This window comes from Oryctolagus cuniculus, chromosome 4 (assembly GCF_051225735.1).
Source record: "Oryctolagus cuniculus isolate XC-2025 breed Fujian yellow rabbit chromosome 4, ASM5122573v1, whole genome shotgun sequence".
In the NCBI taxonomy this organism is placed as follows: Eukaryota; Metazoa; Chordata; class Mammalia; order Lagomorpha; family Leporidae; genus Oryctolagus; species Oryctolagus cuniculus.
This window is the reverse complement of record NC_142870.1, coordinates 126,775,410-126,789,498: the sequence shown is the minus strand read 5'-3', so window position 1 is coordinate 126,789,498 and position 14,089 is coordinate 126,775,410. Positions and strand designations below refer to the sequence as shown.

Here is a 14,089-nt window from a genome sequence, read left to right as displayed (position 1 = left end):
AAGACAACCTTAAATATGTATGCAATCAAATAATAGAGCTTCAAAACACATGAAGAAAAACTAACAGAACTAAAAGGAAAAATAGAGAAATAAAAGTGTACAAAGAGTATAGAACATAACTCCAAGGAATAGAATCTAATTTATGTATACAGTATATGCCACACAACAACAAAAAAGTACTCATTCTTTTCATGGAGCTATAAAACATTCACCAAGACAAATCATATTCTGGGTCATATGAACAATAACTAACAAAATATATCAAAATATGTAGGAAGCAGCTACAGCATATATTTTGTGTTTGTTATATATAAAGATAATATATATCTTTTGTAATATATATATTTTGTATATGTATATATTACAAAAGAGGAAATTAAACTTGCATCTCAAGAAAGTAGAAATAAAGGACAGTATAAAACCAAAGAAGCAAAAGGAAGTGAAGATGGGTAGAAATAAATGACATTGAAAACAGAAAGTCAGAAACACTCATGCTGGGGCATGCTGGGAGCAGCCACCAGCGCCCCAGCAAGCGAGGGAGACAACCAGGCTCGAGCAGCTGACCAGTCTTGGAGCTCAATTTGTGAGCACCCAGGCCCAGGATCCTCACAGCCATCAGCTGCCGGCTGTTGTACCTTCTGCCCTCACTGGCCCATAGTGCTGAAGCGGATTCAGAAAGAATTAAGTGATCTACTACATGATCCATCTGCTCACTGTTGCACTGGCCCTGCAAGAGATGATCTGTTCCATTGGCAAGTAACTATTACGAAGCTCTGGATAGCACTTATCAGGGTGGTATCTCCTTCCTCACTGTACATTTTCCCATTGATATCCTTTTAAACTACCAGAGGTTGCCTTCACAACAAATATAAACAGTAGTGGAAATATTTGTCACCATATCCTGAAGTCACGATAGTCACCAGCTCTGACTGTATCAAGTTTTGTTGTTCATTATGCTCCCTACTATGTGATCCTAATCCAGATGACCAGATATTGCACTAATCTGTAAATCAAAATTACAAGAGACATGCAAGAGAATGGACTCAGAGATATGCAATGTAAAATGCAATTTTTTCATATATACCAGAGTACTGTAAAATCTAGGTTTTCTTAACATTAGCAGTAAATTAAGCACTGTATACTGTTTCACTGTACCATGAAACCCTTTGATTCTTACATCTTATGTGTTTTTCTGTAGCCAAACAAAACAAACTTCCAAAAATGCCCTTAAAACTGTGATGAGAGCATTTATCATTTTGTATGCATTAAGAAAGACATTTATTATGGTATTTAAGGTACTTGGACATCTGCATCTTCAGTTTACAAACCTACAATGCAGCTGAAAAGCAACCAAATTATTTTTTGCTGAGCCTAGATGTTTTTACATGAGAAATACTGTGTGTTGTCTAAAATAGGCACTTTTATAAATCTGTATTCAGATTTCATTCCTTGTTTGTTCATAATTTGTTTTTACTGTATAGACTAAATATGTTCTATTTATATGAAATTAACTCACTACTTTTTTTCCTATGAACATTGAAAAAAAAAAAAACCAACAGCTGATAATTAAATTGATTAACTGTCTTCCCTTGTCTGTGGATTGATGGCAAAGTTCTTAAGCCTGAGATGATTTTTATACCGTAATTCCCAGTATACTGATTATGGAGAAACATGTTTTAATTTTGTTATACTTGATTTAACATTATTGCAATGTGAATTAACTGCACTGCCAAGTAGGAAGATACATAACTTGTATTTGTTGCTATTCACATTTGACTTTTTTTCTGTATAGGCAATATTTCAGCAATATCTTTCACAGATCTTACTGTAGCTTTTTCCATATAAATGCTTTTTCTACCAAAAAAAAAAAACACCAAAACCATTGAAACAAATACCCATTTCTTTGAAAAGATTAATACGATTGCTAGTAACTTCTAGCAAAATATGACAAAGAATATTATCAATGTCAAGAATCAGAAAAAGAAATTACATCAGAAGAATAAAGGGCTATTACAAAAAAACATACATACAAATTAAACGACTTAGACAAGGATAAATTAATTGAAAATCACGAAGTGCCAAAATACTCAATCATCTGTTAATATTAAATTTATAAATTCATGATTTAAAAATTTCTCCAAAAAGTAGTCTCTAGGTGCAAGTGGCTTCATGAAAATTCTACCAAACAACTAAAGAAGAATTTAAAACCAATAGTACACAATTGCTTTCAGAAAAATAAATGGGAGGACAAAACTCCCCAACTAATTTTAGGTCAGCATCACTCTACAAAAAGACAACTGTAGATTTTTATCTCTCATGAGCAGAAAGGTAAATTTCTTGAGGAAATTATTACCAAATTGTATCCAGCAAAGAATTACAAACTGAAACCAAGTGGAGTTTATTCCAGAAATACAAGGCATACTCAATACTTGAAAAACAACCAAAGCGATCCAATATATTAGTCTAATAGAAAAAATAGTTATATCAATTTATGTAAAAAAGAATGTATAGAAAAAGTCAAAATGCTTCGAAAATCTCTCAGGAAATTAGGGCTGAAAAGCATCTTTGTTTAGTTTTATACCATTTTTTACTTTGTTGTAAGTGAATTTTTCAAGAGGACACATGAAAGATCTTCAAAAAATTAATGGAAATGTACTCTACAAGGACTCAAATACACCAATCATAATCTTCTTGAAAAAATTACTTGGAATTCATACCACACCATTAAAACATGAATCAAACTTCAGAACTAGAAATAGGGTAGTCATAATTCAAAATTTTTTAACTTAATGAAACTAATTGGAGTCTTTCATCCAGATTGCCTTTTACTTCTTCCATGTCAGCTGTTTTCTTTCATGCCTTCCCCGGCAATAAAAAATGCTGCTTCTCATGACCCATTTTTCAACTTATAGAAATATATAACCTCTTGCTATCATGACTGCCTGAAACTGGTGCTCCTTTCTTTTGGCACTACATTTCAGTGGCTTAATTCTTAACACCATACCAGCCACTTAAAGAGTAGCACATTTAACCATTGTCATTGTCAACAGATGTAAACAAATTTCTCCAGATCTAAAATAAATAATCCCCCCTTCATTCACTCAGACTTACCTCTCCTAAACCCCCCACATAATGAGGTGGAAAATGAAAACACACAGAAGTATTTAAGTAACTAAAAGTAGCAAGCAAACACGTGATAACATATTTACCATTAAATTTCTAGAAATACAAATTAAATCCACAAGATATGACTCCATATCCACCAAACATTAAAATTAACTAAAAATAGTGAGTTCTGGCAAGAATGTAGAACACCTGAGACTCCCCACTTTTGAGGATCAAAAATGACAGGCACTTCCAAAAAGTTTGGGAGTTTCTTACAAAATACTCCATATGTAAAACACCCTACAGTAATCTAAATCCTAAGTATTTAACCCAGAGAAGTGAAAACATATAAACACAAAACACTTGTGCACAACATGTTCATAGAAGCTTTATTCATAATAGCAGAAACAAAAAAGAACCCCTGGAAATAACTCAAATATCCAACTGATGAATAAACAAAATGGTGTAACCATATGACACAATACTAAGAAACAATAAAAAAGGAACCAGTTATTAATACATGCAGTAGCATGAGTTCCCCAAAGCTTTATGTTAAGTCAGAGGCTGGACACAAAAGACCACCTGACTGCATCTTATTGGTTCTGCTTTTTGTCACTGGTTGCCAGGGAGCAGAAACAGGGAAAGGGGATGGCCTGCAACTGGGGACAGTGGTGGAACATTTAGGTGATGGAAATGTTCTACATCAGGACTATGGTGGTGATAATTACATGGTTTATACACTTGAAAAAATTTACCAAATCATACATTTAAATTGTTAACTTCATCAAATATAATACCTTAAAGCTTAAAAAAAGTATGAAAATATATCAAACAATGGTAATGATTTACTTCATGTTAAATTTTCCCAAATATTCTTCAATGAGGATGTATTGTTTTACAATCAGAATAAAAATGCAATTTAAAAACAATTATTTTACAAATATATGATTACATAACATGATCCAAATTACTTAATATATTTAAGCTAAGAGGTAAGAGTGGAAGGAAATTTGCCACTATTTATTCTGGGGAAAGGAATACTAAAATAAATTTCTTCCAAAGCTTTTTCTGTAACTCTAAGGGTGAACTTTGTTTTAAAAATGCAGTAAGAATGGAGAATAAGTTGTAATAATTGACATGAAACTACAGCTTTTGCCCAAACTACTGGAGTGTCACATGTACTCACTTTGCAAAGATGATTTTTAGATTATTCAGTGACTTTTTTTCCTTCCATAGATAGTTTCAGGTATTTTTCAAGAGTTATTCTCTGTATTATTCATAATGGTGAAACAAATAGATTTTCCTTCTTAATATTTCATTAGTTAAAACCACTAAATAGTTTCTATATCTGGCATGCATTCCCCACTCAATAATGTCCTATTTTATGAACAAAAAAAAAAAACCCCTGCAGAACATAAACAGCACTTTTGATTAAAATTGCTATCTTGATAAGTGGTAGTACAGAAGACACAATTTGGATTAACTACTCCAATTAAAATAACTAATGTCTGTGAATACTTCATCTCTTTAATTCTTCAGGTATATTTTCCACATTCATAGAAATTAAATACTGGTTTGTAAACATTAAATCAACCAACAATCTTTTTCACAGAAACCTTTAAATAATAAAAAAAAAGGCAGACAGAACCATTTTTTAGAGAGCAAATGGGACCTGACAATAACTTTGGGACAAAATTAATATGCCAGGATATTGACAAGAATTAATGCCAGAATGCAGTAAGAGGCAAATCACTTTTGGACTAGTCAAGAGAACAAATTGAGGGCACAGAGTGCATTCAAACCCTTAGAAAACAATAATGGGTGGTAACATTCTCAGAATGTGAGCAGCTCACTCTGAATCAATGGTTAACAGATCATCATAGCTCTATCATTACATCCCAGTCATTGCATAATACTTTTATTCCTTTGGTTTCCTTGCATTTATTGGAAGGCACAATAAAATCTACATCTTTAGGGTACAGCAAAATACTTTTCCAATGTTTTGTTTTACAGTATGTCCAGTACTACCACTTTTACATCTTTTATCAGAGACAAGGGTCAGCTCTGTCATAATGCAAAATAAATGGTGTAAATAGAGGACTCAACAAATAACAATCAATGATGGACAGTATGTTTCAGTAAATATGCTCAAGTTAAAAACAGCCTACTAAAGTGGCATAATGAAAGCTTTCTTATGTCAAATTAATCCATGGTTAGGGCAGTTCTAGAGTTGTCGCTGTAGCTCATCATTATTAAGGATCCTGGTAGGTTTTATTCTTCCATTGAACCAACCTCAGAATACAGCTCTGTGTCCCCTTCTGATAATAAGTTGGCTGCAGCAATTCCTCGTATCAGCTTTGGAAAAGACATATGAACAGCAGAGCTTCATCCTAAGTCTATTGGTGAGAAACATCTTCCAACAACCTCTTGCAGATGGCTTCTCAGGGCAGGTTCAAGTACTCATGTGTTACCAATTATAAGGTTACTAAAACCAAAACAATCAGTTTAGAATAACCTACTTAATCCTTGGAGAAGTGGGTACAATGGGGCACAACACTGCACAAAGGGGGAGCATGAAAAAAAATCAAGTGAGGGGGGACAAAATGGCTATTGGACAGCAAGCAATAGTATTTGTTAAAGCAGAAAATGTACAGTACATGTTGTCAGACTAGCTTCCCTTGGCAAAGAGAATAAAGCAGCAATGAGAAAGAATATAAAAGGTTGTTATTCATCAAAAAAAAAAATCAGAGACAAATAACAACTAAGATTCAATGTACATGTGATGTGCCAGGCACTAGTCTGACGTTTTGTGGGTTTTAATATATTGAATCCTCACATTTTAAAACTGTATTTTACAGATGAAGGAAATGGAAACAGAGCAGAGTCAAGTAACTTGCCAAAGACATCTAGCAAATTCAAGCTGAGACTGGAACTTTTAGGCTCTAGGCTCATGCTCAGTTGCTACATTATGCATAGCAGTATATAAATTATTTTAAAAAAGTAAAAACATCAAATAAAGTGATATGTGAAGATGTAGAAATCAAGCTAGGAAGTTAGTTGCGATTTACACATTGTACATTTTATTAGATATTGGGGTTTATTACAACAAATTAATTTACTTCTGATATCAGTTTCACTTAAAAATACAGTTGTATTCAAATTCTTACTTGACACTGCTTTTCTGGCTAACCATTCTATTTTTACTGGTTTTATACTCTAATTACAGCAGAAAGATTAATTTTATATAACAGAACAAAAGGAATTTCTTAAGTGGTACAATATTCATTATATATAAGAGGAACACTCCCAAAGTGTGGACATGACTCCAACAGTGTATACTATCAGAGAACATGTTTTTAATGGTATAATAGCTACAGATAACATCATTAAGTCATGCACATTAAGTCTTTACAACCTACTTACTTAAGGTTTTTCTACCTTACACACACAAATTAGATGTGTCCCAAAGTTTGGCATCTAGCCAAAAATTGAACTGTGATGGAAAAATGGATGTCAAACTGGCTTGTCAGACCACCACAGAAAGGCTGTCAGCTGTAGTACCCATCCTGGAATCGAGGTGGAAAGTTCCTAGGAGCTGCCTTCTCTTGTGTTTTGATCAAGTCTATGATAGCTGAAAGTACTGCGCAGTCTCTGGATTTAGTGTCCTTCCAGTCTACAGGCTGAGGACTTTCGATCTTCTCTTGCAGAAGGATATCTAGTTCTTTTCTTAATTCCTAAGATTGGAAAAATGACACACGTTCAACACAGATGTATTGTTAAATATAATAAAAGTGGCTCTAAGTTTGTACAATAGGTTTCATAACCTATTACACAAATATTTTGTAAGCAATTTTTTAGTGTAGTTAAAAAACTGACATGTTAATCATACTGAGCCATTTAGAATGCCTGATGTGTCACTACCTCAAAAGACAACTCATGGGTAGGTGTTTGGGGCAGGGGTTCAGACACCACTCAGGGGAGCCATATTCCATGTCAGAGTGCCTGGTTTGAATCCTGGCTCTTCCTTCTGCTCTAGCTTCCTGATAATATGTACCTTGAGAGGCAGCAAATGACAGTTCAATTACTTCAGTCCCTGACATACACATGAGACTCCTGGACTGAGTTCTGGACTCTTGGCTTTAGCCTGGCCCAGCCCTGGCTGTTGCAGGTACTGGGGGAGTGAAGCAAGTAGATGGAACATCTTTATCTCTTTTTGTCTTTCAAATAAAGTGAAAATAAATACTAACAAAAGCACATGCCTACTTGCATGTAGATTTACAGAAAGCAGGTAATATCCATCACCTTAACAAGATGGGCAATTCTTGCTGGAGACTGAAAGACAATCCACTCATCAACAGCAATAGTTTCCTGATCGTTATCCTTCTGGATGGAAATATCGCCGCCAAAAAACAAAAGACAATATGGAGACACTTCTGTGCAGTCATACAAGTATATCTGTAATGAAAATTGAAGCATCTTTCAAGTGAATCATTCTTCATTAGTTAAGAGAACACAGGAGTTTTACATTTTATTTTAATGTAAACTATATTAACCCCTTTGAACAAAATATTTTCTGAGTGACAAAACTCAAAGAACTAATGTAGCTGTAATTATTTTTATCTTTTTATCTAGTGTTTTCAAAATTATCTGATTTTTTTAAAGAGAAAAATATAAACAAAATCATACCCAATATTCTGATCAATTCTTATAAATCATAATGACATGCCAATAAAATTCTTTATATGGAATAAATTTCTGTACATCATAAAATGCCAGTATTTTTTATAACCAGACTGAAGAAAAGCATGCAAATAAAGTAGCTGTCTAATTAATTAAAATAAAAAGATCTATCATGACAGATCTGCACAATATAACTATAGGCGAGGCTGGCGCTGTGGCATAGTGGGTAAAGCTGCTGCCTGCAGTGCTGGCATCCCATATGGGCGCTGGTTCATGTCCCAACTGCTCCACATCCAATCCAGCTCTCTGCTATGGGCCAGGAAATCAGGCGCAGCTCATCTGGGGAGTGAAACAGTACATGGAAGCCCTCTCTTTCTCTCTCTGTGTAACTTTTTTTTTTTTTTTTAAAGATTTATTTATTTTACTTGAAAGTCAGTTACACACACAGAGAGCAGGAGAGGCAGAGAGAGAGACAGACAGACAGACAGACAGAGAGGTCTTCCATCTGCTGATTCACTCCCCAAATGGCTGCAATGGCTGGAGCTGTGCCCATCTGAAGCCAGGAGCCAGGAGCTTCTTCCAGGTCTCCCATGCGGGTACAGGAGCCCAAGGACTTGGGCCATCTTCTACTGCTTTCCCAGGCCACAGCAGAGAGCTGGATCAGAAGTGGAGCAGCTGGGTCTTGAATTGGTGTCCATATGGGATGCCGGCACTGCAGGCGGCGGCTTTACCTACTACACCACAGTGTTAGCCCCTGTGTAACTCTTTCAAATATGTCTTTAAAAAATTTACAGGCATTTGCTTAGAGAAAGAAAGTTGTAATTCATCTCACAGGGAAAAACAGAGAAAATATAATCATAAAAATGCAACAAGACTCATATTCAGATCCACATTACTGTAAATATTCACTTACACTACTCGTTCTCATCTTCAGGTGATAGATAAGCCAGTTGTAGTGAAAGTCTGTTTGCTCCACATTAACAGACTTCGGATGAAGAGCAACCAGGCCATCAGTTTTTGTGTAAACTTTCACCCTTTACAAAAGTTAAAATACAATTTGTTACTAGAAGTCTTCTAGGGGATTCCTTTGGTTTTTCTAAACTGATAGGACTTGGTAAAAACAAAAATCCAAAATCTAGAAAAACCCCATAATTGAGTTCAATTTATTAATGTCAGCTAAAAATGAATATTGTAAATCATATGATTAAACCTATTGCTACAGGTACACATGTTAGAAAGATGACAGAATATTTATTATGTTGGTATATTTTATACCACTGAATGATAAAGAACCAAAGAAAATATATGAAATATATATATGGACTCTATATTTACTTTGATAATCATGATACTGATAAATAACCCCTAACTTACAGGGTAACTTTGTGACATTATTATATAATTTTACAGCATATGTACTCAGGTGCATATAAATCAAGAATTTTATTTAAGTGACTTTTGTTAAAACGGATTGAAAAGAACCTATTTAAAATGTTTCAAATGGTCTCATTTTCACTTAAATTCCTCAATTTCAAAGGGAATATCTGGGATACATGCTCTGACAAAATTCTAGTTCAGTCTCTCATTTTCTAGGGGATTTTCTTTTGACAGTCATGTAAATTTTACCTCAATTTTTAAGTCTTTAATTAATACTACTCAATGAGATGTTTGATGGTTTATTTTTAAATAGTTAATGGCAATTATCTGTATTAGATGACAGTATAAAAGCTGGTAATAAATTAATACCATTTGTCTTCAAGAGTGTCTTTTTTGGGGGCCAGTATTGTGGTACAGTGGGTAAAGCTGCTGCTGCCCATGGCGCCATCATCACTGTACTGGGCCAATTATTTTTAATGACTCTTTAGGAGTATCTTCCAAATGGATAGCAACAATTAATACTCAATAGGCTTTTGTGACTTTTAGTTTCTCTGTATCATTACTAGAATGAGCTCATTTACTAAGAAAAATATACCTCTTGTTGCCTCTACTATTGATGGGATTTGTATATTGTACTTTCTAAAAATAGTGAAAATTATCACAATTTTATTCAAAGAGCTAGGCTATAAAATTCTCCATTTTATAAGAGGAGAAAAAATCCTTAAACAAAATCTACTCTTAAGGAGTTTCTATCTGGGCACTGGTATTTGATAGCTAGCTGGCTATTCTAATATTTATACTGGTATCACATTTTATGAACATTCATTATGAATAATGAGTAATCAGAAAGGAATTTCCAGGAATGTGAGGGAAAATAATACCTACGTTAAACAGTTTACCTTATTCCAAATGATTGAAAGTCAAGAACAATATGGCTCAAATAACATAAACTCTTAAATTAGATGATTTCAAAAGTTTATATCAAGAGAACTACAACTAATAATAATCTTCAATGCTTACATTTTTCTTTTTTTACCCAAATTTACTCGAATTTTAGCAACTTTGGGATATAAACCAGCACAGATGACAGCTTTAATTATCTTCTCATTATCTGTTTGGGATGGGAAGGCAGAAAAAAACAAAGTTAAAAATAAAAACACTGATACAATGGACAATGGCAGTAAGTTACTTACTCTGTGCTTTCTACTTTACCTGAATTTATGTTAGATTTTGGATCTTTAGGACTTCTGCTGTTTACGAATCCAGCACCAAGAAGATGTTCAGCAAACTGTCCTTTCATGTTGTGCAGCATCTAGGAAGCAACAGAAGCCACTGGAACACCTTTGATACCCACAGGCTAGAAAGCACACTTAAGAACAAACCTAGCTGTGTAAGCTTTCCGTGCTTTATGAGAACACCTTTGCAAAAATGCTGGGCTTAAAAGAGAGGTTGAAAAACTACAAAAAACTGTTTTTGCCAGTAAAGTGTTAAGGGAACACAGCCACAGCTATTCATCTCCATAATTTCTAAGGCTATTTTAGCACTGTAACAGCAGAGACAACTGACTGTAACACAGCACATATAACCAGCAAACTTAAAATATTACCTGTTTTTTTACAGAAAAAATTTGTAAGGACTACTCCCTTTTACCAAAGACTAATGCAACTTCTTTTTTCTTAAATTTTTAAAGCCCCACATAAAAAAACTTGAACATATTTATAGGTAACTGTCATGTTTTGATACACTTATATATTGTTCAAATCAGTGTAAACATATCCCCTATACTCAAGTATTTATCATTTCCATATGGTGAAAACATTCAGTTTTTTTTTAGGAACACACGACATACATTGACCTTATCTAAAGGTTACTCTACTGTGAACAGAATATCAGAACTTCTTACTCTTTTCTAACTTTCTTTTTTTTTTTTTTTAATTTATTTAATGAGCATAAATTTCCAAAGTACAGCTTATGGACCACAATAGCCTCCCCACCCCCACGTGTCTTCCCTCCCATCCACAACGCTCCCCTCTCCCACTCCCTCTCTCTTTCCCCTTCACATCACGATTAATTTTCAATTATCTTTATATACAGAAGATCAATTTAGCGTATGTTAAGTAAAGATTACCACATTTTGCTCCCACACGGAAACACAAAGTGTAAAATACTATTTGAGTACTAGTTATAGCATTGATTAAACACCTAAGAGTAATTGTGTATTAAATTACAGAGCTCAACCAATAGTTTTAAGTAGAATATAAAATGCATCTTTTGTATTGTTGTGGCTTCCCCCCGACCTCCCTCCCTCCCGTGGCCCTCCCCTCACCCACTTCCTCTCCCATCCCGCCCTTCATCACGTTTCATTTTCAGTTACCTTCATATACCGAAGATCAATTTAGTATGTACTAAGCAGGGATTTCAACAGGTTGCACTCACACAACCGAACCAGGTATAGGGTATTGTTCGACTAGTAGTGTTGTTTTTGAGTTTTATAGATAAACATATTAAGGACAGAGATCCTGCGTGGGGAGCATGAACCCAGTGACTCCCGTTGTTGATTTAACAATTGGCACTCTTATTTATGATGTCAGCAATCACCCGAGACTCTTGCTATGAGCTGTCTAGGCTATGGAAGCCCCTTGAGTTCACCAACTCTGAATTTGTTTAGTCAAGGCCATATCACAGTGGAGGTTCCTTCCTCCCATCAGAGAAAGGCGCCTCTCTCCTTGATGGCCTGATCCTTCTGCTGGGGTGTTGTTCACCAGGATCCTTCATTTAGATTGTTTTTTGCCACCGTGTCATGTCTTTCCATGCCTGCGAGACTCTCATGGACCTTTTAGTCAGATCCGAATGTCCCAAGGGTTGATTCTGAGGCAGGAGTGCTGTTTTGGGCATTTGCCATTCTATGAGTCTGCTGTGTGACCTGCTTCCCCCGCAGGATCATTCTCAACCCTTTTGATTCTATCTTTCATTATTTGCTTACACTGGTCTTATTTGTGTAATCTCTTCGACACTTACCCTATCTTTTGGATCAGTTGTGTATTTATATTTGTCTCTTTACCAAGTGTGCTGGCATTGGTACCTGCCTCCTTGGTAAGATTGAGTTGAAATCCCCTGGCACATTTCCAGTTCCACCATTGGAGGTAGGTCTGAGTGAGTATGTGCCGTCCTATATATCTCCTCCCTCTTATTCCCACTCCCATGTTCCACAGAGATCAATTTCCTATTAATTTTTAAACGCTTAAGAATGGTTGTGCATTGATTGCAGAGTTCAACCAGTGGTCTTGTGTAGAGCATACCGAGCAACAACAACAACAACAAAAATACTAAAAGAACAAAATAGTAAGTTTTTCCTCAACAGTCTAGACAAGGGCTGCTCATGTCATTGTCTCTCATAGTGTCCATTTCACTTCAATGGGTATCATTTTAGGTGCTCGTTTAGTTGCCATCGATCAGGGAGAACATGTGATATTTATCCCTTTTGGACTGGCTTATTTCACTCAGCATGATGTTTTCCAGCTTCCTCCATTTTGTTGTGAATGCCCGGATTTCGTTGTTTTTTACTGCTGTATAGTGTTCCATAGAGTACATATCCCATAGTTTCTTTATCCAGTCATCCGTTGATGGACATTTAGGTTGATTCCATGTCTTAGCTATTGTGAATTGAGCTGCAACAAATATTGAGGTGCAAATGGCTTTTTTCACCCCTTTAATTCCATTTGGGTATATTCCAAGGAGTGGGATGGCTGGGTCCTGTGGTAGTGCTATATTCAGGTTTCTGAGGACTCTCCAGACTGTCTTCCATAGTGGCTTTACCAGCTTGCATTCCCACCAACAGTGGATTAGTGTCCACTTTTCTCCACATCCTTGCCAGCATCTGTTGTTGGTAGATTTCTGTATGTAAGCCAATCTAACCGGAGTGAGGTGGTATCTCATTGTGGTTTTGATCTGCATTTCCCTGATGGCTAGGGATCCTGAGCATTTTTTCATGTGCCTGTTGGCCATTTGGATTTCCTCTTTTGAAAAATGTCTGTTAAGGTCCTTGGCCCATTTTTTTATTGGGTTGTTTGTTTTGATTCTGTGGTGTTTTTTGATCATTGTGTAGATTCTAGTTGTTAATCCTTTATCTGTTGTGTGGTTTGCGAATAACGTCTCCCATTCTGTTGGTTGCCTCTTCGCTTTCCTGACTGTTTCCTTTGCTGTTAAGAAACTCTTCAATTTTAGGTAATTCCATTTGTTTATTTTATCTTTGATTACCCGTGCCTCTGGAGTCTTCTCCAGGAATTCTTCGCCTATTCTGATATCTTGAAGGGTTTCCCCTATGCTCTCAATTAGTTTCATGGTGTCGTGGCGCATCTCTAGTTCTTTGATCCATGTTGAGTGGATTTTTGTATAAGGTGTAAGGTAGGGGTCTTGCTTCATACTGCGGCATGTGGACATCCAGTTTTCCCAGCACCATTTGTTGAAGAGGCTGTCCTTGTTCCAGGGGTTGGTTTTAGGTCCTTTGTCGAATATGAGTTGGTTATAGATGTTTGGATTGATCTCCGGTGTTTCTATTCTGTTCCACTGGTCTATCCATCTGTTTTTGTACCTCTTTTCTAACTACAACTTTCAAACCATTTATCAACCTTTCCCCATCTCTCCTAAACATATACTCCCCTCAACCTCTAGTAACCACCATTCTTTCAACTCCTATGAGATCATTTAAAATCCCTCTCCACCACATATTAAAAAATACAGAGAAGCATAAAAAACAACCAATAATCCTCGTTTCTATTCCCCCAAACTACTATTAACATACTGGCACACAGGTTTAAGGCCTTTTCCCCCTTTTTCATGAGAAAAATCACTGTTTTATAAAAATGATGCATGGCTCCATATAAGGAATTCAAGTAATATAGAAATGTGCCAATACAGAAATCTCCCT

At 35.6% G+C, this 14,089-nt stretch overlaps 1 protein-coding gene and 1 pseudogene across 2 annotated transcripts in view; one reads left to right on the top strand and one right to left on the bottom strand.

Annotated features, from left to right (window-relative positions):
• Window positions 1–321: 321 nt before the first annotated feature.
• Window positions 322–1,204, top strand: LOC138849359 (ubiquitin-conjugating enzyme E2 D1 pseudogene; annotated as a pseudogene).
• Window positions 1,205–3,468: 2,264 nt separating this feature from the next.
• DHX36 (DEAH-box helicase 36) overlaps window positions 3,469–14,089 on the bottom strand; it is a 49,513-nt gene continuing 38,892 nt past the window's right edge. For both annotated transcript variants that reach the window (XM_002716304.6, XM_089332166.1), the window contains 5 exons: window positions 10,375–10,474; window positions 10,183–10,273; window positions 8,699–8,819; window positions 7,408–7,560; window positions 3,469–6,839 (listed from right to left, as the gene is read on the bottom strand). In XM_002716304.6, coding sequence (XP_002716350.2) covers window positions 6,654–6,839; window positions 7,408–7,560; window positions 8,699–8,819; window positions 10,183–10,273; window positions 10,375–10,474 — 651 coding nt within the window. In that variant the 3' untranslated portion in view covers window positions 3,469–6,653. The remainder of the gene's footprint in view (window positions 6,840–7,407; window positions 7,561–8,698; window positions 8,820–10,182; window positions 10,274–10,374; window positions 10,475–14,089) is intronic.